Source organism: Heliangelus exortis, chromosome 22, assembly GCF_036169615.1.
Source record: "Heliangelus exortis chromosome 22, bHelExo1.hap1, whole genome shotgun sequence".
NCBI lineage: Eukaryota > Metazoa > Chordata > Aves > Apodiformes > Trochilidae > Heliangelus > Heliangelus exortis.
The window spans coordinates 9,649,030-9,674,900 of record NC_092443.1 but is presented as its reverse complement, the minus strand read 5'-3'; the positions used below and the strand labels follow the sequence as shown (position 1 = coordinate 9,674,900).

Here is a 25,871-nt window from a genome sequence, read left to right as displayed (position 1 = left end):
TTCCAGGCTCCAGTGCTGCATTTTCCTCAGCTGCAGGAGAGCACCCAGGTCCCAAACCTTTTGTTTCACACTCGGTGCATGTTCCAGAGCTTCTCTTTAAAGTTTATCCCAGGCCGCGGCCATCCCCTCCCTCGGCCGGGCTGAACCCCCAGCTGAGCAGCAGCTTTCCAAATCACCATCCAAAAATCAGTGCCCAGCTGCTCCCAGTAAAACTCCTCTGCTCACAGCTACAGCCCCGTTCAGCTGACCCTGTGAAAGCTGAACTGAGGGGGAGAAAGCACTGGGGACTCCAAAAGCTAGAAAAAAAAATAAATGATTTTTACTATTAATGAAATGACACAGCACCTCTTGCTTCTGCTGCTCCTGCTCTGGGGTGAAACCTCCAGCAGTGCCTCAGGTAATTTAGAGACAACTGTGCAATTTCTGTGGTTGCTCTGGAAAACACTGCTGCATGCAGGGCTGACTGGGATTCCGGAATGGGATACTTGGGGGTGGCTAAAATCCGTGGAAAATCACACTCCTTCTCTCCCCCCTGCAGTGATCCAGCTGGGGCAGGGAAGGGAAGTCCCAGCAGCAGCTGCTCTAGAAACAAGAAGGAACTTGAGATCACAGAATCCTAGAATGGGCTGGGTTGGAAGGGACCTCAGAGCTCATCAAGTCCAAGCCTTGCTCCACTCCCCCCGTGGTTCCCAGCCCATGGCACTGAGTGCCACATCCAGGCTCTTTTGAGATATCTCCAGGGATGGAGAATCCACCCCTTCCCTGGGCAGCCCATTCCAATGGCTGAGCACCCTCTCTGCAAAGAAGAGCCTAGGCTCTGCCAGGGGAGGTTTAGGTTGGATATTAGGAAAAAATTCTTTAGTCTGTGCCCTCTTATCCTACTGATATCTGCCTGACCCCCCCTGGCTCCAACCTCCTTTCAGGGAGTTGTAGAGAGTGATGAGGTCTCCCCTGAGCCTCCTCTTCTCCAGCCTCAACACCCCCAGCTCCCTCAGCCCTTCCTCACAGGACTTGTGCTGGATCCCTTCCCAGCCTCCTTGCTCTTCTCTGGACCTGCTCCAGCACCTCAAGCTCCTTCCTGAGCTGAGGGGCCCAGAACTGGACACAGGACTCAAGCTGTGGCCTCCCCAGGGCTGAGCACAGGGGCAGAATCAAGAGATGCAAGGGGTTTGGGTCCTGAGGCTGCAAAGAGCCACGTCGGGTCCTGCAGAATTTCCTCTGAGTTTGGGAAGGGTCACCCACACTTAAGAGTTCACAGCAGAAATTGGGATCCATCCCTGGGAGCACCCTGAGCTGGCCAAGCCACCCCAGTGAGGCCACAGGGGCTTTAGTGACAGGAAACCCCACATGAGCTCCTCAGCACAGTAAAAACCATGCGTTGAAAAAAAAAACTGTCAGTAAAATTACACTTTATTTTTGTTGGGTTTTTTTTTTCATTGTGGAATTTACTCTGATGTATTGTAACTTAAAAGGGTCTGGAAAAACCACATGCAAAAGGGTTTCTAAGTAGCAGCTAAAGTTTCTATTCCAGCATTACAAGCTATTCCAAATGGTTTCCAAATTCCCAGCTAAAAATCTATTCCATAAACAAACAGTTTTATCTTTAAACCCCCTCCACCCCTACCCCAGTTAGTGCAGTGCAAAGGAAAAACCCAAGGAATTTACATATTATTTTCCAACTTATTTCCCATTGCAATTCTGAATGATCTGCGATGAACTAAAATATATATACAATTTTCTTGCCACTATAAAAAAACATTTCCCTTTCTTATTCACAGATATATATTGTGGCAAATGGCTGAATTATTACTTACAAACAAAACAATCTTTTTTTTTTCTTTTTTTTTTTCTTTTTCTTTTTTTTAACAACTTTCTTACAACAGTAAACACGAGAGGGAGAACTCTCCAGAGGGAAGAGGGATTTGGCAGGGCTGGGGAGGTTGGGGATCCCTTGGGGGTGTGAGGGGGATGGTGACAGGGTCCTGGGGACAGAGGATGTGCTCTTCCAGAGGGGATGCCCTCAAAATCAGCCACGTGAGACAGGAGGGACACGTAAGGCTTTAGGATGTGAGGTGCAAGATGTTTGTCTCAGGGGGGTGGGTGTGCCTGTGTCTCATCCACCCCCTGAACACCTCCCCAGCTCCAGGAACCCAAGCAGGGTCCTTGGCTGTGCCCAGGGGGAGCAGGACCCTGCTGAGCATCCCCCAAACTGAGCAGCAAGGGGAGGTCCAACAAACAGGACCCTGGGCCAGCCCCCAGCCCTCTTGGTCTCCCTGTCACCTTTGCAGAGCAAGACCAGCAGGGGGCATCTGCCCTGGCCAGGACTTGTCATCGAGCAACAACATTTAATTTCCAAGTTAATATCTTTCCCTTGAGAGCCTCAAACTCCTCCAGGTATTGCCCTGAGCAGGGCACTGCTGCAGGAAAGCCTCAGATGCAGCCGTGGTCCCCCCATGGCAGGGACTGAGGGCATCACCTACCCAAATCTCCCAGATCTCTGCCAAGAGCCCACCCCAGGAACATGGTGCTCCACAAATCCCAGAGGAACATCAGGGCATGGAAGCATCAGCTGGAGGCATCTCCTGAGGCTCAGGCATTGAGAGGGAAGTCGTTCCCTGGCACACACCCACTCACCTACTTGTTCCTATTTGCACTTTGGAAGGAAAATTCTGGAGCTGGAGAGCAAAGCCAGTGCTCAGCAGAAAACAATGGCTGCAATTCCCACCCACCACCGTTCTGGGAAGAACAAACTGGGATGGATGGTTCCCAGGACCCAGTGGCAATGCCCAGATGGACCTGTACTTGACAGCAGCAACAGCCTGTGGGAGGAAGAGAGGGGGCAATGCTGATGGCCCCTGAAAGTGCACACAGCAGGGGAGGAAGAAAAGCTTCACAATTCAGTGAGAGAACTCAGGAGCTGAGTTCTAGGTAGCCCTTGTTCAGGTGGGTTTGGTCCCCCAGGCTCAGCAGGGTGGGACATGTCACGGCTGCAACAAAATCCACCCTGGCTCAGGGTGGGAGGGAGGGCAGGACAGACCCACGGACACACACTCCTGTCCACACCTCTGCAGGTGCCTGGTGCCTTGGTGGCCTCCAAAACCCTTGTGTGGCAAAGCCCTGCCCATGCACTGTGACCTCCTGCTCACCAGTGGGACCAGTCTGCACCCTGGGATTCCCTGTGCACCCACAGGGAGGCTGGTGGGACCAAAGGTGGCTGTGAAGGCTTGGGATGCCAGAGTGGCTCCTTCCCCTCCTGGCTGACCTGGAGCTCCTACTCCCAGCCTCTGTCTGATGGTCCAAACACACTCCTGGTTTCACAGCTGATATCCTTTGGAGATGAGCAGCAGCCTTCTTCTTCTTCCAGGTCCCCATTCTGTCTCCTCACCCTGGCTGTACCCCAGTGCTGCCAGGCAGACTGACAAAATCCTGACCCAGGGAGCCACCCGAGCATCAGGGCAGGGCAGGGCAGGGCAGGGCAGGGGGGATCCCCGCATCATCCGAGTCGCTCCCTCCCCTTAGGAACCTCCAAACCCTCTCCTTGGCATACCCAGGCACCAGCCCAAGTGCAAACCTTCACCCTCTTCCCACCACCATCACCACAGTGGCTTTGAAAACACCTTTACTGGAAGGGGTTTGGCCCCCATCCTCTGGTGGGCACCAGGCAGAGTCTCTCAGCTCAGTCCCTGCGGGGCTTTCCCGGGGCTCTTCCGCTACCCCAGCGTTATCCGACCGACCATCCAGCTTCTGGGGACGTCCCAGGAGGGAGGCCGTGGGGGGCCCCGTGGGGTGCACACACACACACACACTGTACAGAGGAAGGGGGTTGCTAAAGTCTGCAGGAGCAGTCCTGGGGGGCTGTTCCTCCCCGGGGGCAGTGGGATGAGTGTGCACGGGCTGCAGCCGCTGGCTCAGGGCGCTGGGTGACTTTCCATCAGGTATCCCCACGGTCACTGCACCCCCTCTTCTTCCACGTATGTTGAAGGAAACCAGCCAACCTGGGGGGAAGGGGAGAGGTGAGCTGGAGGTGGACTTACAGGCTCCTAAGGTTTGCAGGCTGGTTTGGGTTGGAAAGGGACTTTCAAGATCATCCAGTTCTAATTCCCCTGCCATGGGCAGGGACACCTCCCACAGCCCAGGGGGCTCCAAGCCCCATCCAACCTGGACTTGGACACTGCCAGGGATGGGACAGCCACAGCTTCTCTGGGAACCTGGGCAACCAGGGACTCAGCACCCTCACACCAAAGAATTTCTGCCTAATGTCCAACCTAAATCTGCCTTACAGGTTAATGCCATCACCTTTTGTCCCATCACTCCGTGCCCTTGTAAAAAGTGCCTCCCCAGGTACATCCTGTCCTGTCACCAGGACCATTCCCTCCCCACCACATGCCACTGTCACACAGCACCAGCTGGCAACACAGTGGCTAGTGGCCCTCAGGAGATGACAGCCCATCCATCAGCTGGGAATGGGAGGTGTGCCCCTGCCCTCCCCTGTCCTGAAACAGGCTGTGTGCTCTGGCTGGGCAGGCTGAGAGGAGGGAGGACCAAGCGCTAGAGAAAGAGGAAGGGACATTAACCAAACACACTCACCCTTCCATTGGTTTCCCCTTTCCACCATCCCTGGTCCCCCCCAATCCTGCTGTAGATCTTCACCACGTCGCCCTCTCGCAGCGAGAGCTCCCGCATGTCCCGTGCTGCGAAGTTGTACCGTGCCACTGCTGTCCCTATGACCCGTGGGGTGAACACTGCCAGGGGACAAAGCAGAGAAAAGTCAGGACCTGCCCCACCACACACAGCACCAGCTGAAGCCTGGGGAAAGCTTGGTGAGGTTCAACCTGGGTTTTCCATCCCGGCGTTGGCTCCCCTGGCAACGTCCTGACCCGGAGCAGCTCAGGTGGTGGGGCTGGGACTCACCCAAATTGCTCAGCCCTGCACAGACTGGGGAGGTCTGGGTGAAACTGGATTCCTGATGGGCTTTACAGAGCTTGGTGGGCTTGGGAAGTCCCTCTCTGCTGATCAGGAGAGTCCCGAAGGGGCTTGGTGGGGATTGCTGGGGTGAGGGGCACTTTTGTGAGAAGTAAAAGAAAAGATTTCACAGGAATGCATGAAGGAAATCAGGGAAAAATCCTCTTCCACCATTACTAAGAGGTTTGGCTGCCACACAGCTCCCAGCACCTGATGGGATCACCTGGTGAAAAGATTTCCCAAATCAGCTTGTATTTAAACCACTTTCAAAAACTGATTTACTGGGACTGGATTCTCCTAGAGATGTTGGGTGAAACCTGCACATTTTGCCATGAGGAGGAACAAGTTGCTAACCTGGTGTCTTCCCTGCTTCTCTCCCTGCCTGGGAGCAGCAAGGCCCTTGGAAACTTGGTTCCATTACAGTCTAAAAGGTGCAAAAAGCTCCCTGCAAACCCTGATGCTGGGCAGCAGCTCGTGGGAGGAAGCCAGAAGCCATCCTGGGATCCAGCCTCCAGCAGCACTGTGGAATTCCATCACTTCAGGCAGGGGATGCTCAGGGGAGGCACAAGAGGAGCAGCAGAGAGAGGGGGGAAAGAGCAGGAGCAGTGCTCAGCTTCCCTGTCCTGGTGTCTGGGAAGGGGGCAGGTGGGCTGGAGAGCAACAGTGGGAAGGATGGGATGGGCAAAGGAGGAGAAAAATGCCCCTTCTCCAAAGTTTGTAACAAAAAATAAAGAAAAGGAGAAAATTTAAAACAAAATTAACCCCACACACACCCTGAAGGGACACTGTGTTTTGGTGACACTGCCCTCTCCACCTCCAAGCCCCCAGACTTTTGAGGATTGATCTTAATTCTAGAAGTCTGCAAACCAAGGTTGAACTAAGTCTGAGGAGAAGCTTTGCCCAGGGTTTCAGCTTTTGGGATGGAAGGAGATGAGGATGGTGATGGAGAAGGTGCAGACACACAACGTGCAGATCCCTTCCAGCCTTGCCAGCAGCCAAGCTGGGGGATGGAGTGAGGATCAGAGCAGCAATGAACTCCTGCATCAGCAGCTTGCCCAGAACCCACTGCTGTGCAAATCACTTCCTGCAATATCCCATATGCAGTTAAAGGACCCCAAATTCCCAGAATTAGGCTCTAATCCCCTGAAAAGCAAAGTGTTGCTCCCCAACACAGCACACATGGCTTTGCCGATGATTTTTCTCCATTTTTTTCAGCAAATGCTGAGAAGTAAAAGCTGAAATGGGAAGCCAGGAGCTGGCAGGGTTTTGCTCTGAGCCCTGGAATACACTGAAATCAGTGGGGTTCAAAGGCCAGAGAACTCTCTGCAGGGAGGCTGAGCCAAAAAACACTTTTCACAGGGCAGGTTTCCTCCCCTTTCCTCCCCAACAAGGGGCTCCTGGGCAGCCTCAGATCCCAGAGCTCAACAACTGCTGGACACTGAGATGTTCTCCTGGTACAGCAAGGAGGAAAGGTCTGGAAGATGGTGTTGATGCCAATGCTGGATTGGTGAAACACAGGGGATGAGCAGGTTGAGCTTGAAGTACATCATGAGATCCCAAAGTGCTAGCTGCTCTTTTGCATTAATTTTAGCCCCCTTTTCTCAAACAGCCACAACCCCATCTCCTCCCTGCCTTGATTCTGGGGAGAGAGAGGAATGCATTAAGCATTAAGCCATGGTTAATGAACTTATTTCCAGGCTGTGCCCCAGGGCAACCCTGGGGACTCCCTGGACTGCCTGCAGGTGACAGAGGGACAGCCAGGAGGTCCCACTGGTGATGGCTTTCAAGCTGGGGATGCTGCAGCCTTGGGGAGGCAGCAGGACTCTCCGGGACTGGTACCTGACCAGAAGGGACTGGAGGAGCTCTGAGAAGAAAAGTTGAGGCCCTGAGGACTGAGAAAAGAAAAGTTGTAGGAAGCACAGGAGGCTGCAAAGAGGTTAGAGAGAAACAGAAAAAGGCAGAACACGCATTAAAAAGGAAATTAAAAAAAATATTGTCATGCACAGTGCTTTAGAAGCTGACGGAGGGATAGAGGGCAAAGCATGCAGGAGGTCAGGGTGGGGGGACTGGAGCTGGGACAGTGGGTGGCAGCTCTGTCCACAGCCACTGGGGGGGCTCAAGAGTAATCCTGGGGTTGTACTTTCTTGGAAAAGCTATTTAATCAAGCTTTTAAAAATTCTCTGCTTTTGTTGTTCTTAAAACAGCCCATGGAAAAAGTTTTTAAAAATGTGTTTTTTCCCCACAATGTAGTTCTCCACTCAGGTTTTTGGATAAAAGGTAGCATTTTGCTCTGGTGTTTTTCATTCCATTTGTTACGGGGTTTTTTTGTATTTTAGGCACAGACTTACCATTTCTCCCATCACCTCCATTAAAGGAGTCCCACTGGGATTCAAACCATCACAACCAACACTGGAACTGGATCCATTAAATCACATGCACAAAAAGCTCTCATGGGCAGCCCCCCTTGGGGCTGGACCCCCCCCAACCCGTGTCACCTCCTGGCAGACCTGTCCTGAACATGTCCCCAGCTGAGCAGAGGCTCAGTGTGGAAAGGGGGAGACTTTACAGCCAAGCTCTAAATCCCCTGGCCCCGAGGATGCTCCTACACCTTGTGAAAAGCTGAGGTTTCTCAGGATGGGTTTTACTGGCACCAGCTCAGGTGGCTGAGCTGGGTTTTACCTGGAGACCTGGTGAAGGTCCTGGAGGTAGAGCGCTCCCGGGATTTGTAGGGATATTTCAGAGTTGTGTCCAGCTGCTTGAAGCTCTCCTTCAGCGAGTGGCTCTGGTAGTACTCAACCAGCTCCTGGGAAGAAGGATGGAGAAGCACTGGGCATGTCACCACCATCCTCTGGCATGGTTTGCAGGGATGCTGCCCGCCCTCAAAGGAGCTCCATAAACCTACCAGCAAGCTTTCAAACTTCTTGGCTTCTGTGATGTGAATCCAGTTGTCCTTCTCCACCACCTTGATGTGCTTCACCTCCTCGTTGAACCTGTGAATGGTCAAGGCACTCAGGAAAATGTAGCCGTGTGCTCCAGGGGTGGGAAGTGATTCCATGAAATATAACTCACTTAATACTGATGGCAAACCTCTCAGCCTCAGCTGGCCTCTCCCGGATCAGGTAGGTGCCACTGGCATGGGACTTGAGCAGGTTGTCTGTCTGCTGCCTCTCCATGTTCCCTGCAAACCTGAGGCAAGAGGTTGATCAATTAAGGTAACTAAAAATTCATGCTTATCCGTAAAACAGGGGGACATCTGGATTTTGTTGGGTTTTTTTGTTTGGTTGGTTGGGTTTATTTTAAGGTATCATGGGTGTAGAAAGTAAAGTAGAGAAACAGGGCCCATCCAAAACTCCACAAGCAGAAAGTGCCCAGAGATACAGAAGCAGTTGCTCAGCCACTGAAGGGGGAGGATGAGCAGAATGCAGTCTTTTCCCTTTGAGGTCTCACGTTTCCACACCTGGAAAACTTCAGGAAGTGGGAACTGGGTCCCAGGTGAATGGAGTTTCAGCAAGAGGGATAATTTGGACTCATTGATTTGTAAACCTGGAGGGAAGGAGCAGGAGGCAAGGCAAGCAGAGCCTCTCCCACCGAGGCAGCAATTGCCTCCTTCCTCTCCAAACAATTAATTTGGGCACAGAACAAGGGAAGAGAAACCAGCACCTCCAACTTTTGCCCCTGATGCAGAGCCAGAGCCACTCACCATGGGTATGCTGTGTAATCGATCTCCCTGGAGGGCGGGCGGCTGTTGGGAGGCTGCAAAGAGAGCATCACACAGAGCTGAGTCCTGCTGGAAACCCCAGCCTGAGCTCCACATCCTGGGCCAGATGCTCCTCCCCACAGCAAGGGTTCCATCTGCTGAGCTGTTTTCCAAATTGCTGGCTTCAGCAGTGGAGGACAGGCTTGTAGCTGAGCAGCTCTCTCAGCTGTGATGCACACAGGTATTTTATTTACACAAGTGGGTTTTTAATTGGGAAGCAGCTGACTGCATCAGAAAACAGAGGAATAATAATAATAATAACAATAACAATAATAACAATAATAATCATAATAATCATAATAATAATAAGGCAGTTTTCCTGTACTGGGACTGATCTTGAGTGCTCTGCTCCCAGGTCAGCCCTGCAGAGGAGTGATGGGGTCTGGACCCAGTCACGCCAATCCCAAACCTTGGGAGCAGGGCTGAGACCAACCTGCTCATCAGTTTGCAACCATGGGATGATGGATCCACCTCCTTGCTAATTTGGCCACAGTAAAAAGGCCTCATTCAAGAGCCAGGGACTTATTGGAAGGACCAAGAGTTCAAACAGGAGAAGAGTGGCACCTCCTGAGGCAGCCCCAGTGCCCACCCCAGTGATCCCAGCTCCAGCTCCTCTCCAGCACTTACCCTGGCATCCACAGGGCAGGGTTTCACTGATGAGCTGGGGAAATACCCTGATTTCTTTGTCTGCAGCAACCTCCCCTGCAAAGCCAAAGCAGGCATCAGAGCACGACACACACCAGGGGGGATGTTTGTGCCAGGCAGGGATGGTCACAGCTCCCACAAATAAAAGGGATGATGCATAAGCCACTGGTTTGGAAATTCCCTGGGGATTTTCCGAGGGGAAATGCTCTCACCTCCCACCATGGTGAGTCGGGGTCTCCCCTCAGCAGCTCGATCACGTCCCCAATTTGAAATGTCAGCACAGGCTTCCCAGGGGGGGCTGGGTTCCCGTGGTAATTCTGAACTGCCACCATCTTAGGACCTGGGAGAGAAGTAGAACAGCTTCATCATCTTGTCCCTGCTAAAAAACAAAACAAAACAAAACCCAAAACAAAACAAAAAAAAACAAAAAAACCCAAACCAGAATAAAATCCCCCCCTGAAGCCTGCTGTTCCTGATCCTGGGAACCACAAACAGGTTTGGGACATGAAAACAGAAAGGGAAAGAGCCCACAGAGAAGGGTCCTGCAGTTACACGGGTGGCTGAGTTTACTGAGCAAAAATAAAGCCATGAAAGGCCCCTGTAGCTCCCACTCCCAGCCCTGCACCTGGAACTCTTGGCTGCCACTGAATCTCAGCCAGACCTGGGACCCAAATTGCCCCTGAAACTTGCAGTCAAAGTCCAGATGTCTCGCCAGCAATTGCACATTAAATAAACTTTCCCAACTGCACTAAACCCAGGGTGTTTCTCTCCAAAATGCATCCCCACCTCTGCCCCTCCCCGCCCCACCAGAGCACTCTGTGCTTTTCTCTAAACCAGAGATTAAATTCAGGTTTCTTTTTGCCAGGCTTGGCTTTCTTTTCATCAGAAAAAGTACAAAAACAAATTGTTCCTTCTCCTTCCAGCCAGAGCAGGGGCAGGGCGGGTCCAGCACTCTGTCCAGGCTACTTTTAAGCAAAGGAGAATAAAAAAAGCCCTCAGATTTGGTAACTGTGTGAGGGCAGTGCCAGCAGGACGATGCTCCCCATCACCACCAAATCTCCCTGCCAGGATGTGTCTGATGTGCTCTGAAGGATGATCTGGCACCAGGAAACTTGCCAGGCTCTCCTGGGTTACTGCTGCCATGTGCAGAACCTCTCCCAGCCCAGCAGAGCAGCCCAGGGCCCTGAATGCACCCAAGGAATTTACATGGTGCTGGTGGCTGAGCCCAAAACTCAGCTGGGTCATCCTGCAGGAGACCCAACCTGGTACTTTGGGGAGCAGACACAAGGAGAGACCTCGACAGCTCATTGCTTGCTGTGTGGGGGGCACAGGACCCTTCTGCAGCTATTCCTGCTCCTTCCTGCTTTTGGAAGCTTCCCCTCCCATGTGCTGCAGCCACCACCAAGGCATCACCTCTGCTTGCCCTCCTAAATTCAGTAATGCTCTTACCAGGTCCAGCACTCAGTGAATCCTGCAAAAAGAGAGGAAAAAGTCTCTGTGAGGACATGGGGGTCTCCTTTCTCTCCATAAGCATCTATGTCCCCAAAGCCACCAGGACAAGAAACCCTCACCCAAAACTTCCCTGGCACCTGCTGGCACCCAGTGCTCACCCTGCTGGGTGGGGGATCTCCTGAAGGCTGTGGTGCCACCCAGATTTGGGTCAGTTTTAGGCTTGGGGAGAGGCCATCAGCCTCCAATCCTACCCCCCCCCCCCCAGGTTACTGGGAACCCCCTAAGAGCAGTGCCCACACCTGGACCAGGCAGGGACAGAAACTCTGCTTGAGGCAGAGGGGGAAAGGGCCAGCAAGCAACATACCTGGTCTGCTGATGAGCCTGCAAGAGAAATGTTGAAATAAGGGGTTAATTTAACAGGCAACAAACTCCGTTTTCTGTTTCTTTTGGTGCTTGGAGGAAGCATGAAGCAGAGGCTGGGGTCACTCCTGGCAACCCTGCACCAGGAGGGACTGGAACCAGACAAGGACATCTCACTTGCACAAAGTTTTGCAATTTTTTTTCTTTCTTCCTCCCTCCACTCCCCACCAAACTCTCCCTGGGACAATCCCCTAACACCAGGGCTCTGACCCAGCTGAGGGGAGGAGTGTCCTAGTTTTGCTCAATGGTGACCAAGGACACGGATTCCTGGAGTGCTGTGGGGCATTTGGGATTTGGAGACAAGGCCTCTCCTGGTCACCAGAAATGTGACCCCTGGCATGGAACCTCAGCTTCCACCAACCAACATCTGGTGAAGAAATCACCATCTCCCTGAAAAGCACCACATTTAAGGGATGGGTGCATCCCCCCAGCACACGGGGCTGCCATCCATCCACTGACACACATGGGATGCAGCTCCTTAGTTTCTGGAGGGGTTCAGTTTGTTTCTTGTTTGTTTTGTTTTAACCACCAAGCACTGTGAATTACAGCCCAGGGAGGTAAATGGGAGCCTTCCTGGATTTTGTTAGGCATAAAAACCATTAGTTCAGAGCCCATCTTGCAGCCCATCCACATGCATCCACCTCCTTGGCACAAGCTGTGAAATAACTCACCAATCTTGCAGGGAGGAATGATCTCCAAGCACTCCTTATGAGCACCAGCTCCACATTTGGGGCAAAGATAGCCCTGGTAGAAGGTTCCTCTGTGCAAAATAAAAACCACAAGTCAGAAAGTCCTAATTCAGCCTCAAGCTCTGAGCTTTTCTTTCTGATGCTGGAGGGATGGTGCTCACCTCAGGAACATCCTGCAGGCTTTGCAGTTGGTTGTCTTTTCAAATGTGTACATCTGGAAGTTGTGATGATTTGCATTGGCTTTCTCTGGCTTTATGTTGGACCTAAGGGAAGGACCAGGGGGTTATCACCTGTCCCTAGGAGTCCTGGCACAGCAGTCCCTGTTTGCATTTTAGTCTAAGTTTGGAAACTACCCAGACAGATAAGAAATCCAGTGTGGAAACAGTCTAGGGGGTTGACTGTGCAGAGAGAGGATTTTGCCCAGCAACCTGGAACAACATTCATGGGTTTGGCCCTCACCCCAGTCAATCATCAGCCCAGAATCTGCCAGCCCAGAGCCAAGCCCTGGTTTGCTCAGGACCAGAAGGGTTTCTGCTACAGCACCCTTGGTGCTTGCCACATGGCAAGGTGTCATTCCAGAGCTGCATCACCACCTCAGTGCTGGCATGCAGGGTGGATGATTTCAAGCTGGACCCAAGCTCCCTTTGCCCACACCAGCTTCCCCATCACAGGCTTGGCTACTGGAGCTGGTTCCAGTGCCCTGCTGGTCCAAGACACTGTCACCCCCCCCGTGCCTGGTGACTGCCAGAGCAGCCACTCGTGCTCACATTGCCATTTCAAACTGCTCCATCCATTTCCTCTTCATTTCCTCTGTCTTGCAGAAGAACTGGAAGCCCTGCTTCCCCTGGAGGTGAATTAGGTAGAAACCGTAGGACCACTGCAAGAGAAACCAGGAGGGCTGATGGGAGGGCTGTGATCCCAGTGCCCAAGCAGGAAAAACCACTCTGCTTTCACTCAGGCACCTCAGTGACTGCTCTCACTCAGTGCCTGCCCCTCTCCTGCTTCTGAACCTTTGGAGCAGCAGGGAAGGAGGGAGAGCAGCTCCCTGTTCCTATAGCACAGCACAACTACTGATGCCATTCAGGGCATGGGCACCATGCACTAAGGCTGAATATGATTTTAAGGTGACAGATGAGAGAACCCAGACTTTTCTGCTCCAATGGATCCTCCCCAGCCATTATATCTCTCCCTGACAGCCCAGGAGGAACATCTGACCTGCCCACTGCACATATGCTCTGCCTGTCTCATTACAACATTGCACAGAGAAACACAAGAGAAGATGGTGTTGCTTTGCTTACCATTTTTCCATGAGACTAGAAAGCATAGGAGGGCAAAGTGGAAATATATTTCATTAAAACACAAAGCTAGCAGCATTTTCTTCAGCACCCAAGTAGTAAAATTGGCTAATCTCACCCAAATGTCACTTGTCCCCTCTCTACAACAGCTCTTCCCAGGGCACCTCAGTGGATTAAGCTGATGGGTCTCTGCTAAACTGAGAGCTGGGAGATTTTCCTTCATGGCTGCAGACCAAGCCCCAAACCACCAGCAAAATGATGTTTCTTTGGTGGCAACCATGCTCCAAGTGCTGATTTTGGCAAGAAGCTGCTGCCTTCCCAGGCTTCTCCACCCCACAACTGATGAGAGAGTGAGCGCATCCAGCTGGACCTGCCCTCCTCCCCCCACCTCCTGCCCATCCCTCACTGCCAAGGGGCTGGAAAGCAGGGAGCAGCTTCCTCCCTCTCAACTCCCATCAGCCCAGCCTCTTCAGGGTTGTTTTGCAAGGATGGAGGTCAAGGATCAAGCCCAGCCCCACATTAATAAACATTTCCCAGTTCTCTGTAAGGCTGCCCTGAAAACTGAGCATTTATTTTCCAGCTTTTGGCAAGTTCTGCTTCTATTTTGAAAGGCTAAGAAGAACACACTGCCCAAAGACTGTCCCAAACAGCTCCAATATGCTCTCCAGCAGAGAGCCAGGGGGTCCACCTACCTTCTTAATGTCCTTATTATTCATTGGGTCATCAGTCATCTTGTGGAAGAGCAACTCAATAATTTCTTTCAGCTCATAATTGTATCCTTTCCTTTTGCAGACGATCACCACTTTATCAAACAAAAATAAATACCTGCCCAAAGCAAGGAAATGAATCAGCAACCCTGCTCAAGAAGCTCCTTAAGGTCCCCATTTGGGAGGAAGTATGAAAAAACCTCTGCAGAGCTTCCCAGCCAGCACAGCAAAATGCCCAAACCCTGCTGCAGTTTCACCTGGATGGTGAATTCTGTCTCTGCAAAATCTCTGCAACCACAGAATGAATGAGCACAAGGCACATGTAGTTTGGGAACACTGTTGCTCACTCACCTGTCCTGCTTGGTGTGGTTGACTATGGAGCGGACCTTCAGCTCCCCATCGATCTTTGGCCTCCCAAACTCCTCCAGCTTCACTTGCTGCAGAAAGCAAAGCAGGGCTGAGAGCTGCAGCTGGGGCTGGATGATGCTTTTTGGAGGCTAAAACCCAAACTCAGATCCCCCCCAAGTCCTGCCTCCAGCTGCAGAACCTCCTGGGAACACCCTTGCCAAGGGGAGCCCAGGAATCAGCAGAGTCCTGGACCACGGGAGATCCCTGGAGCTCCAGCACCAGCATCCCAGAGCAAGGCTCAGGAGTCAAAGCATTTTTGCAAGATTTGGGAGCCAGAAAGCAAATCCCCATGGAAACAATTTCCAGGTGGTTCTACAAAACCAGGATTAAGGGTGTCGTAGTTTTGGTTCCAATTCTGAACACAAGAGTGGAGATTCTGGGGAGATTGGAACCCAACCCAAGGGGTTGGCCAGTTTGACTTTGCACCCCACGGGGAATTTTTTGCAGGTTTCTCTTGAAAATGAACAATTTTGTCTATGTCTGTTAAACAACTGCCTATTAAAAGCTGACTGTTTTCAAATGAAATCAAGGTTAGACCCCCTGGGAAGTGGTTAAAAACCACTGGGAAGCCCTCGGGGTGGGCAGCCCCCCCTTTCATCAGCCCTTTTGGAGCATCTCAGGTGGCAGCCCCCAAAATGCATTACCCCAGCATAAAGTGTGACAGCAGAGCAGCTGTGCCCACTGCTGAGCAGCCCTCCTCTCCCAAATGGGAGAAAAAATGGCAAATGGGGGGGAAAAGCTCATTAGCTTGGAGCTCTGTCACTGAATATTAAATTAATGGGCTGCTCCAGGGCTCGAGTGAGTGATGCACAGGGTGGGCTGAGGGGCAATGATGGGACCAGGTTGTTTGATACCTCTGGAGTTTGGGGGTTGAGAGTCTCCTTAAAATATCTGGTTAAGATGTTGGGGATTAGATCAGTGTCACATGTGCCCTTCTCCTCCAAAGGGGCCTTGGGACAACTGCAAGAACTTTCAGTTAACTTCCCCATCCTCTTAACAGCAAAAGAAAACACACTTTCAATAGCAGACAGGAAATTAAGCAGAAGATCTGGGGAATTCTTGGGTGCCCCCCTTCACTGATAACATGAGGAAAAGCTGGAGAAATAATTTCAGCACAATCAAAAACCACCAAAAGCCACCAAAAGCCACCTCCACCACAGCCAAAGGGGTTTGTAACCTCTGGACAGTCAGCAAAACCACTCAGTGAGCAGGGGGGGTCTGAACACACAGGGATCTTTCTTGGGTAGCTCCTCAGATTCAGAAGCAATTCCATAGAAGGAGCAAAAAAACTTATAATAATCAAACTGAAGTGGGAAGAGAAAGGGTTTTCCAGCTTACCAGATTTTCTATAGAGCTCTGAAATTCACTTATTTTCTTTAACGTCTCTTTATCCCTCTTTACTTCATTTATGTACATGGCCAAGTCCTTAAAAAAAAAGAAAAAAGAGAATATTGATTTCTATTTTCTAGCTGAAACAAGTACCTCAGGGATGCAGAAAACACATGGCCTTGGCTCCCTGCAACCACCACTGAGAGTCCCACCAGGAACCCTGGGCACAAGCTTTTTGTGCTGCTGCTGCAGTTTTGATGGTTTCCCAGAAGAGGGCAATCCATGAATCCAGTGCTGAGCATCAAACCAAACCCTCAGCTTTGACTTGGTGAGAGCCCAAACCTGCCCTGGGCATCCCCAGCCCCAGCAGCATCCTTCCCTCCCAGCTTTCATCACTGTAATTCCCTTTATCCCTCCAGATACAAAAGCTGTGAGTGATGCTCTGCTGTTAAAACATCCCTGGCTGTAAAATAACTGCTCTGGGCACCTGGCTGCACCTGAGCTGGGAACAGCATTTGAGCTGTCTCTGCCCAGCTTGCTTCCAGCTGACCTCCTGGGGTGCTCTGATCACTCCCAAGCTGGGATGCTCACTGCCAGCTTTACCAGGGGACACCCAGCAACAACATCCCCACCTCTGGGGATCCAACACCTCCCACCACACAAAGGCTGTGCTGTAAAACAAGGATGTCTCCTTCTTTTGATGGAATTTGTTCTGCCCTAGGGAAATCCCTGCTTGCCCAAATTTGGGGCCATCAAAGAGAAGGAACTCTATCCCTTCCATGAAAACAACTTCTTACCCCCTTCAGAGCATCTTCTCTGTGCCTGTTTGCTTCTTCTCTGCTCCCTCCCTCTGTGTCCTAACAATAGCTCTTGTCAACTTGGATTAAATCTGAACATGGGATTTTTGAAGACGTCCCCTCCGGGTCAGACCTTTCTCAGCTTCCCAACACAAGAAGGGTTAAGCACAGATGATAATCACAAATCTGTGTGACAATACTTATAACATCACAGCACACCCCACCGGGCCAGTGGCAGGGATGCTTATGAAGCATGACAAACCCCAAAGTCTTAGGAAGCAGCATCCCCCAGCATCCTGAGCTCTTGTTCCCTCCTGCTGAGCAGCCCATCTCTGTGCGAGTGGGGAAGAAAATCCCAGGATTGAAACAGCAAAGTCCAAACTGGGGCTGTGGGATCTAACTGGGAACCTGCCTTGTCCCCACCATCACCCAGGGGCTCAGTTCTGTGTGCTCAGGTGGGGAGTTGGTACATGCACCACATATCCCCAATTTCTTGGTGAAATCCTACAGAATCATAGAATTGTTTTGCTTGGAAAAAACCTTGAAGATCACCCAGTCCAACTGTTAACCCAGCACTGCCAAGGCCACCAACCCATGGCACCACAGCTCCATGGTTCTGAAACCCTTCCAGGGAGCAGCACGGCTCAGTCCCTGACAACCCTTCTGGGAAAGAAATTTTTCCTGATACCCAACCTAAACCTCCCTGGCACAACTTAAGGTCATTTCCTCTTGTCCTGTCACTTGTTACTTGGGAGAAGAGACCAAGCCCCTTTGCTTCAACCTCCTTCCAGGTGGTTCAGGAGTCAGAAGGTCTCCCCCACACCTCTTCCTGCCCCTGCTTTGTGTGCCAAGTTACCTGTGCAAAAATAAAAGGGAAGAGAATCCCTTTGGGAGACACAGCTCTGAGGGCTCCCACCCCAGACAGCAGCAATGCAGACAGATCTGTGAGGAAAACCACTGCTTGTAAATGAAGCCTGGATTTACAGATCAATTAAAACCAAACCATGAGGCTTCCTCTGCTCCTGCCCAGCCCAGCAGGGTCTGACCTGCACAACAAAACACAGAGCCCTTTCCTGATGGTTATTGGCAGCTCCTTGGAAAAAAATGGTGAGTCCGCAGCAGAGTCTGAGCATTAATTTATTAGCAGGGGTGTCAGTGGGTGCTGTGCAGTGACTGTCCCCAGGTCTGGTGTTCAGCTGAGGCCAGGGCAGCTGGGAATGTCATGTCCTTCAAACCACCTAAAGTTTTCCAAAGTGACCTAGAGATCATTTCTGGGCTCCCAGGCTGGCAGGGATACTGGCTGAAAAGGTCACCCAACTTCTGTAAGTGCTGGGACCACAGCTGCTGCTCAGAGGTAGAAAACCAAGAGACCAGAGAACACCGGAGCCAGCCCAGGGATGAATCCTCTGTGTTGCTCTCCAGAGAGAAAACCTGGATTTAGAGATCACCCTCAAGTCAGATCCTCCTGATGATGATCTACAGCTCAAGTGTGGGATGTATCCAAGACAGAAAACATTTGGATGATTTTTTTTTCCACCACTGAGATCTCGGGGGTGGTGGGGGTGTTCAGCTGAAAGCTAAAAAAATTTGAAATAAAGCAAAATTTTGACAGCAGAAGTCTTCATCTGTGTAAAGAGCATTTTCCCCTTAATATAAAAAAAAAAAAAAAATCTGTTTGGGTAAAAGGATTCCCAACCAGTGCCTGGGTAAGAGCACACAGGCAATGCTGCACACACATCCTTGACTTGCTGGTAAGGCTGGAGCTCCTCCAGATCCCTCCCAGCAGAACCAAGAGCTGAACCTGGCACAACCTCCTTACACACAACAGCAATTAGTGCAAAGTTGTAACTTGTCAACAAATACCCAGCATCCCCAGCAGCTTGGGGAGGAAGAGGAAAGCAATGGCTCCAGCTCTGCTGCAAGGCAATGGCATCAAGTGGCAATCAATACACACGTGCATGGCCAGAAGGAGGGGGCACTGCCTTCCATTGGGCTGTTGGGTGATTTTTTCCATCTAATTTTTTTGTTGGAGAGAAGCAAAGGGGTCCTGAGCTCTGTGACACCCCAAACCCAGTGAAGCCCCATCTCACCCCCCCCATACCTGCATTGCCTCCAGAGCCTCCTTCAGCTGCTGCTTCTCTGGGCGATCTGATGAATGGCTGAGCAGCTCCTGAAAAAAAAAAAACAAAACCACCAAACTGAGGACAAATTTTAAAAAAATAAGAGTTTGGGTGTGTAAGGGCTGCCTGCTAAGTTGGTTGATGCAGGGATGCTGGGATGGGTGGCTGCAGCCATAGGGTGGGGAACCAGCCAAGTGGTTGGTGCTCCAGAGATGTGTTACATGGAACTGACGGGAGGAATTTCACACATAATCAGATTATATGCAAGCTTGTTTTATATTCATTAACTGCCTCTCGTGGCTAACAAGTGCAGAATTACCCTAGGTCAGTGTACTTTAAAAGGCAGCACAAATATTATGTTGTGTTAAGTAGCTGCAGCAATTATTTCATTTGAAGGGGCAAAAAAAAAAAAAAAAAAAAAGCAACCCTCACTCTGCATATGGCAATGATTCACTCTCCAGCCTAAAAAGGTGAAAACCACTTACTTTTAAGAGGAGATGATATTTCAAAACTCTTTGCATTGGGACCACCAGCAGATCTTGCAATTTAAATTTCCCATCCTGAACCTTTAGGGTGCATTCCTGTTAGAGAAAGCAACACAGCAGCAGTGAAGCAGGAAAACAAGGGAAAGTGAAGCAGGGAAAATAAGGACGTTGCCACCAAAAAGAACCTTCCAAACACCCCTTGGCTGGCAAGTTTTGCTTCTGTGAAGCCAGTGGCTCCTGATCCCTGCGTGTCAGGGTTCCCACCGCAGAGGTTCCGGAGGAATAAAAGGCAGAGTTTGGGCCCTGAAATGCAGCCTGAGCTCTGCCAGCTTAATGAGATCCTGCTCATTAGGGGAGCAGGAGAATGCTCTCAGACCTCTGGAAATGTCACATGGAACACATTAGCTTAACTCACCTCCTCAGTGGCTCCAACTAATGGGTTTTATTTGCCAGGGCTGGGAGAAGCCGGCAGCCGGGGGCTGTGGCTCTGCTGCTAAGCATTAAATCATGAAGAGTTCTGTGATCAGAGGAAGTTTTGTGACTCGGTACCTTTGCCCAGACCCATTTAGATGGGTGGCTGAGACACCCTCATCCCCCACGTGCCCCCCCAGGAAGATGAGTGGAGCTGCCAGGAGGGAGAGAGAGGAAGGAAAAGCGTGGGAGAGATGGATGCTACAGCCACGGGCTTGGGTGTAAGAGCCAGGGAACACGTTTCAAAAAAATGGCATGCACAGCTTTATCCCTGATTTATGCTGCTCCTTTTGCATTGAAAAATCAAAGAGCGTTTGCAGAAATCGAGGTAAACATGTCCAGACAGCCCAGCAAATTCAGATTAGCATCAAGACCAAAGAAGGAATTAAAGCTGGGTAAAAACAGCTCCAACAATGCATCCCTTCTGGGGCTCCTTTGATTTACTTAATATCTGGATCAGCCCCTATTTACACTAAGCCTTCATGCTGAGGGAGGCAGACAGGGGAATAATCCAGGAGCTTGCCTGGGGCCTGGGGTTGGCCTCTGACTGTCCCTGCTGCTGGGGGTGACCTTGGGAAGCCACATGGCTCCTGGCTTGGGATGCTCTGTGCCTTTGGGTCTCCCTGCACGAGGAATCTGTTATCAGCCCTGCCCAGATAAAGTCACCTGGCATGTTTGGATGTGGATGGAGTCAGGGGAGGAAGCACAGAGCATGTTTGAGAGGGGGATGAAGGGGAAACAGGGGAATCAGGACCAGGTAACCCCCTGCTTCCCTCCCTCTGGGCAGCACAGACTCACCCCCCGCATCCCTCCCCTCTCTCCCTACATCAGGAGGGGAGATTCCAAACATTCCCAACAGCCTCAGCTCCAGCAAGTCCCTCCCAAACCCAGGAAAAAGGGGGTGGGCAATGCTCAGCCCTGCTGTCCCCTCCCTGCTCACCTCCACCTTCTGCCTGACATCCTCCCTGTTGGCGAGGAGGTGGTTGAGTGTGTTCTGGGCATATTCCATGTGGCTGCAATATTTGCCATAAATCAGCAGCCTGGAGAGAGGGGGAAATCACAAATTTAATCAGAAACACTTGCTGGCAGTTATGACCTCTTATAAAAGATTATATATATACTTATATACAGTGAAAGGACAAGGCAAACAGCTATTCCCCCATATAACTGCTTAGCAAAGTATTAACACTCTTTTACTGCACGGCTTTTTTAACATTTTGATCTTTTCAGGTTTCCAGAGCTGGAGTTCTATGGGGGTGATTCAGCTCACGATGAGCAGAAGGGGCTGGGTGGCCAGAGGAGCCCAATTTTTGGAGGTGCAATGGTTCCTCCTGCTGCTCCCCAGGGTGACATATTTTGGAGATTTCACCAACGAAAGAAAAAGGCAAGGAAGTGTCTGATTCTTGAGAAGTGCCCAGAATGAGCAGGGGTGATAATCATTTGCATCTCAGAGAAAAATCAAAAATCCCCCAGGACCCCAAGGAGCTCGTTGCTCTTTGCAGGATGGGCAGCAGGGACCTAGAGATGAAAAGAAGGGGAAATTTGGGGAAAGAAGGTTGTCACAGCCTCTGGAAGCACTGTGAAGTAACCCTGGGCTATAAATTTAAACACTTGACCCAAACAGAGCAGTTTTTGGATTCCCCCCTTTTCCTCCTCATTAATCCTGCCCGACAGGTTGGGTTCCCCCTTCCCCCCGTGCTGTTACCTGCACTGCTGCTGATAAGACACAGAATAAGACACAGAATTCCATCAGACACTGCAACTCATCCATTATTTTGGGGCCTCTCTTCTCGATGGAGACAATCTGGGAGCACCTGACCTGGTGTCAGCTCCATAAATGTGGGACTCTCATCCCCCAACAGGGAACTGAATAGGGAGATTTATGGGAGCTGCAAAGCCCCAGCCAAGCAGCAGCCAGGACAGATTATTCTTCCCTTTTTCCTCCTGACAACTTCTGAACGTGCACAATAATATCTGTACCTTGCCAGCACCGGGAGAGTTTCAAAGAGGCTTCAGGAGCATAAATTCAAACCTCCAGCTTTCAGAGACAGAGATTTACAATCTATTTCCTTTCACAAAACCCCAAAGAATTAAACCTGCAAAGTGGAGGAGCAATCTATCATTCTGCTGGGATGTCTCTGAGGATGCACAGGGGAGTGAGAACTGCTTGTCATGGATACATCAGTGGGGGAAGATCCTGATCCAGGGATCAAGCAGGGACTCTGGAGGTCCAGATTCCCTTCTTGGTGGGACAAGACTCTCTCCAGGTCAGCTCCCTTTCTCCCCTGTCCCATTTCCCTGCTGTAAAATGCCTTTTCATTGTTTTTCCTGATGGAGCACAGGACCCTGCCCTATTTAGATCAGGTTGCTTTGACCTCTTTATCCTCAAGAGATGGGGTTTTGGGTTCCCTGAGCCAGAACTCCCCAGGACCAGCACCTTCCCACCACACTCAGGTCCCTGAGATCCCCTCTGGCTGAATGCAGCTTCAGAGCCCCCCTTGCCACCTTGCAGCCATCGGTCTGGCTCCTTCCCTCACCCTTCAGGAAGGCTTTTAGGTCCTTAAAAAAGTTCCCTGCAAAGCCTCTCAGGAACTGAGCCAGTTCATTCACCCACCTGCAGGGAACCCATGGGCTACAAGAGCTCTGCTGACCTCCCACTGGGAAATGGGAAACAAACCAAACTTGTATTTAAGATCTCTCAGCCCAAAACTGAGCCTCGTGCTCCTGCACAGCCCCATCAGAATCCCTGAGGAGAAATGGCACCTCTGGGTCTCCTCCCCTGTCCCTTCCCTGCTCCCATGCCCAGCCCAGCCCTGGGGATGGCACCGACATGCAGAGAGCTGAGCCAGGAATCAGGAGATCAACATCACCTGAGGGAGTTTTATGTCTATATTGAAATTATTTGCATTCTTTGAAAAGTTTTTTTTTTTCTTTTGTTGTTTTTTTCTTTTATTTAACCCAGCAACCATGCCTCTTCTAAAGAGAGGTGCCAGGAATGATGGAATACGTGACCTTACGGTGTATTATTCATGCAGATGGTATTTCTGGAGTTATTGACTTCTGAATGGCATTTCTGTGTCTAGACACTGGTTTAATCACAGTGAAATAACACCCTGGCACGATTCCACAATGAATCAGGCCTTTGATTAGTAATAAGGATATTAAAGGCTTTTATTAGCCTTATCTTTGAGTTGGGGGGTACTCTTGCTTGCAGCTGCCAAAACACAGAATCTATTAAGTTTGCCAAAGAACCTTTTACATTTCCTCATCATGCAATAGGTGCAGGACAAGAACAGTGCCAAACATGCAATTTTTTAGGGTGAGCAATTGCTTTGATCTAACCAGAGCAAAGTCCCCCCTGCAAAGGAGTCATCCTACCACTTCCCTGGGCCCCAAGTCCCCACTGCTGCTTGCAGGAGGTGACATTAACATTCCCTGAAAATAAGTGAGGTTTTACTCCATCCTTCCTCACCATAATCATCACCTTCCCATCTTCATCCCCCCCAGTACATCCCTGTAAACACACTCAGCCTGCACAGCACTGGGTCCTACAGGGGAGGCAGTCAGGCCAGCAAGATCCTGGTGTAAGAACAAGGATCCCAGGAGTGATGTGGATGCAGCCAGGATGAGCAGAGATGCCCCAAGCAGTGCCCTGGGCAGCCTGGCAGGGCTGTGCCTGGATTTGGCTGCTCAAGTCCTGGCACTGAGTGATGCTCCTGCTGCCCACGAGCATTTATCTGCAGCTACAAACCCAGTCTGCAACAGCAGGCATTGTTCCTGGCTCTAATTCTGCAACCAGCCCTAAAATATTAACCCAAATCTGGTAAAACTGGAGCTGTCTGAAGACTGCATTTCCTTTACTTACCTCTCCTTGAATTCCAGAAACACTTTTGCCAGGCTGCTTCCTCCAGACATCATGGAAACATCGATGGCTCTCAGGAAATTGAAGTGCACTTTAATTAGGTCCTAAACCCAAGAAATAATCAATACCTTAAACACATCCCAAGCGAGTGGGCAAACAGAGCTTAAGGAAATGCACATTCACTACTTAATCAGGCACTCATTTTCTCTCTCTCTCTTTTGTTTTCTTTTCTCTTTTTTTTTTTTTCTTTTTTTTTCCTTTTTTTTTTTTTCCTTATTATTAGCCATGTTTAAAATAAGTTATTCTGATGAGATACAGCCCTAAATGGCCAGGAGTGCAGGGGTGTAATTCCATTATACAGTGATAAACACCAGAGAATTTCCATGTGTGTTAAAGTCTCTTTTGCAGGTCTGGAAGGAGCAGAAGAGGTGGAGAGGCTCCAACCCAGACCCAGTGTAAAAGAGCAGAGAAATAAATCCCTTCATCATGGTGTGCACAAACCATCTCTAAATACAGGTAAAATACCCAACTCCAGCCTGGGAACATCCTGTGTATAAAACCCTTCTCTTGCCTCCAGTTCATATAATCCCCAGCTCTAAAATTGAGGAATATCTCCTAAACCCATCCAGGCTCTGCAGCACACAAAGCACTGAACCACTACAAGTAAATGCACAAATCTAACATGAATTCTGCCAGCATTCTCCTAAGCAGGAAAAGAACAAAAGATTGAACAAAAGATTTAAGATAAGACCAAAGATTTCAGCCACGATGCCTATGCCATTACCTCCAAATTGATAAAAATAGCTTCCATGTCTTGGGGGGTCAGCACCAGCCTCAGTGGGTTCATGTAGTTCTGCAAGAAATGAATGGAAAAGGGACTGAAAGACCAGAGAGGAGCAAGGGAGTTTCTTTTTGTGCAAGGGAGGTGTTTTTCCCTGGGTCACAGTTGGATTTACCTTGTGGAGCAGTCAGGTTTGAAGGGATTTGAGCACTTGATCATAAAATCATTTTGCTGGGAAAAGACCTTTTAGCTGATCAATGAGAAGAAGTTCTGAGGACAGGGCTGTGCTGGGGACCTGAGCAGGAGCTGGGAACCCCAGTGGGTTCATCTCCCCCCTCATGGCACGTGGGAAGGTGCAAGACCCCCCCCATGGGTGGGTGCAGCCCCCTCCTCTCCTGCTGAGTCTGCTGGGAGGGAATTCCAGTGCCCACCAGTTCCTCCCCTGGCTGCAATCCTTGCCCTGCACTTGGAAAAAGCTCTGGAGCATCCTTCCAGTTCCTTGACCATCCCTCTGGAGTTTTGCCCTTGAAACAGCTCCCCTGATGTGATTACATTGGAAATGCCTTTCTGAACCAATACATATTCATAGAAGTGTTGCCATGACTTGTAACTACAAAAAACCCACCCCCCCCCCCCCTTGATGCAATGCACCAAAGACAGAATTTTCTACCCATAAAGCACCATCAGAACCCCCCAAGCCCTGGTGAGCCTTTTGAAAGGGTATCAGAGCAGTCATTTAACTTTTCCTTCAGACTGAAGCAGTGGCTGCCTCCAGGGAACAAGGGACAAGGGCTATTGACATAAATGACATAAATGTATGTTGGGATGTTTTCATGGGAAATGGGGAATGTTATTGCTGGTTGTGCTCACACCTGCTTTGTGGGAACTTCCAGCAGACAAGAGGGGAATAATTGCAAAAGGGAAGGAAACAAAAGCATTAGGGGGATTGGAAATGGCATCTTGATTTCCACTATTGTGCTTCATTCCTGCTGCTTTCCTGGGAGCAGAAACCACCTCCAGGCTCCAGCAGCAACCACGACTCCCTTGTCTTGCTGAGGTGTCCCATTTTATTTTTATTTAAAAGAAAGGCATGACAACAATTTATCAAAACCAATTAAAACCCAGGAATCCAAGCACTTTTAATCCAATTAGTTTCAATGGCAAATCAGCACAGCTACAGCACTTCTTGAAAAATGCCCAGAATAAAGAAATTATTCCATAGCAATCCAAGTGGTAAGATATCTGCAAACACAGCTCTTATCAGCAAGACTGGCCTGGCTGAGTGAGGAGTGGGATTCTCTTGCCTGGAGCAGGGGGACACAGCAGGGATGGTTTTCAGCCTATTTGCAATATGCAGCCATCAGAAAAAAATATGTCATTTGGCTCCTCCAGTTACAGGCTGCACATTTGTGCCTGTCACTATGGCTTTTCTGGCTGCCTCTTCTCTCCAATTTTCCATGAGGATGCAGTGATCCTGCCTCATCACATCTGCCAGATCTTGCAGGGAGAACTCCCACAGCCATGAAACATCAAGCCAGGATGTGGAAGGCAATGGTAAAAGATGGCTCAGCTCTTACCTTTTCTATATCTTCAAGGGTTTTGTAGTATTTGGCCTCAGTCTCTTGGATTTCTAGCAAACAGCAGTTTCTTTTGTCATCTTCTGTCATTCCCATTTTCTAGAAAAAAGGAAA

General features: G+C 50.2%; 1 protein-coding gene across 2 annotated transcripts in view; it reads right to left on the bottom strand.

Moving 5' to 3' along the window:
• Window positions 1-1,394: 1,394 nt before the first annotated feature.
• The window catches only part of VAV2 (vav guanine nucleotide exchange factor 2), a 130,583-nt gene continuing 106,106 nt past the window's right edge, over window positions 1,395-25,871 (bottom strand). The window contains exons 6-28 of one of the 2 annotated variants that reach the window (XM_071766629.1): window positions 25,758-25,856; window positions 24,184-24,252; window positions 23,403-23,503; window positions 20,478-20,577; window positions 19,067-19,162; window positions 18,563-18,631; window positions 15,674-15,760; window positions 14,279-14,364; window positions 13,913-14,045; window positions 12,693-12,802; window positions 12,087-12,188; window positions 11,908-11,996; window positions 11,181-11,197; window positions 10,814-10,835; window positions 9,577-9,704; window positions 9,347-9,421; window positions 8,663-8,715; window positions 8,032-8,148; window positions 7,865-7,952; window positions 7,642-7,765; window positions 6,802-6,888; window positions 4,588-4,742; window positions 1,395-3,995 (exon numbers count right to left, since the gene is read on the bottom strand). In XM_071766629.1, coding sequence (XP_071622730.1) covers window positions 3,948-3,995; window positions 4,588-4,742; window positions 6,802-6,888; window positions 7,642-7,765; window positions 7,865-7,952; window positions 8,032-8,148; window positions 8,663-8,715; window positions 9,347-9,421; window positions 9,577-9,704; window positions 10,814-10,835; window positions 11,181-11,197; window positions 11,908-11,996; window positions 12,087-12,188; window positions 12,693-12,802; window positions 13,913-14,045; window positions 14,279-14,364; window positions 15,674-15,760; window positions 18,563-18,631; window positions 19,067-19,162; window positions 20,478-20,577; window positions 23,403-23,503; window positions 24,184-24,252; window positions 25,758-25,856 — 2,055 coding nt within the window. In that variant the 3' untranslated portion in view covers window positions 1,395-3,947. The remainder of the gene's footprint in view (window positions 3,996-4,587; window positions 4,743-6,801; window positions 6,889-7,641; window positions 7,766-7,864; window positions 7,953-8,031; window positions 8,149-8,662; window positions 8,716-9,346; window positions 9,422-9,576; window positions 9,705-10,813; window positions 10,836-11,180; window positions 11,198-11,907; window positions 11,997-12,086; window positions 12,189-12,692; window positions 12,803-13,912; window positions 14,046-14,278; window positions 14,365-15,673; window positions 15,761-18,562; window positions 18,632-19,066; window positions 19,163-20,477; window positions 20,578-23,402; window positions 23,504-24,183; window positions 24,253-25,757; window positions 25,857-25,871) is intronic. The other variant, XM_071766628.1, reaches the window with a different exon arrangement.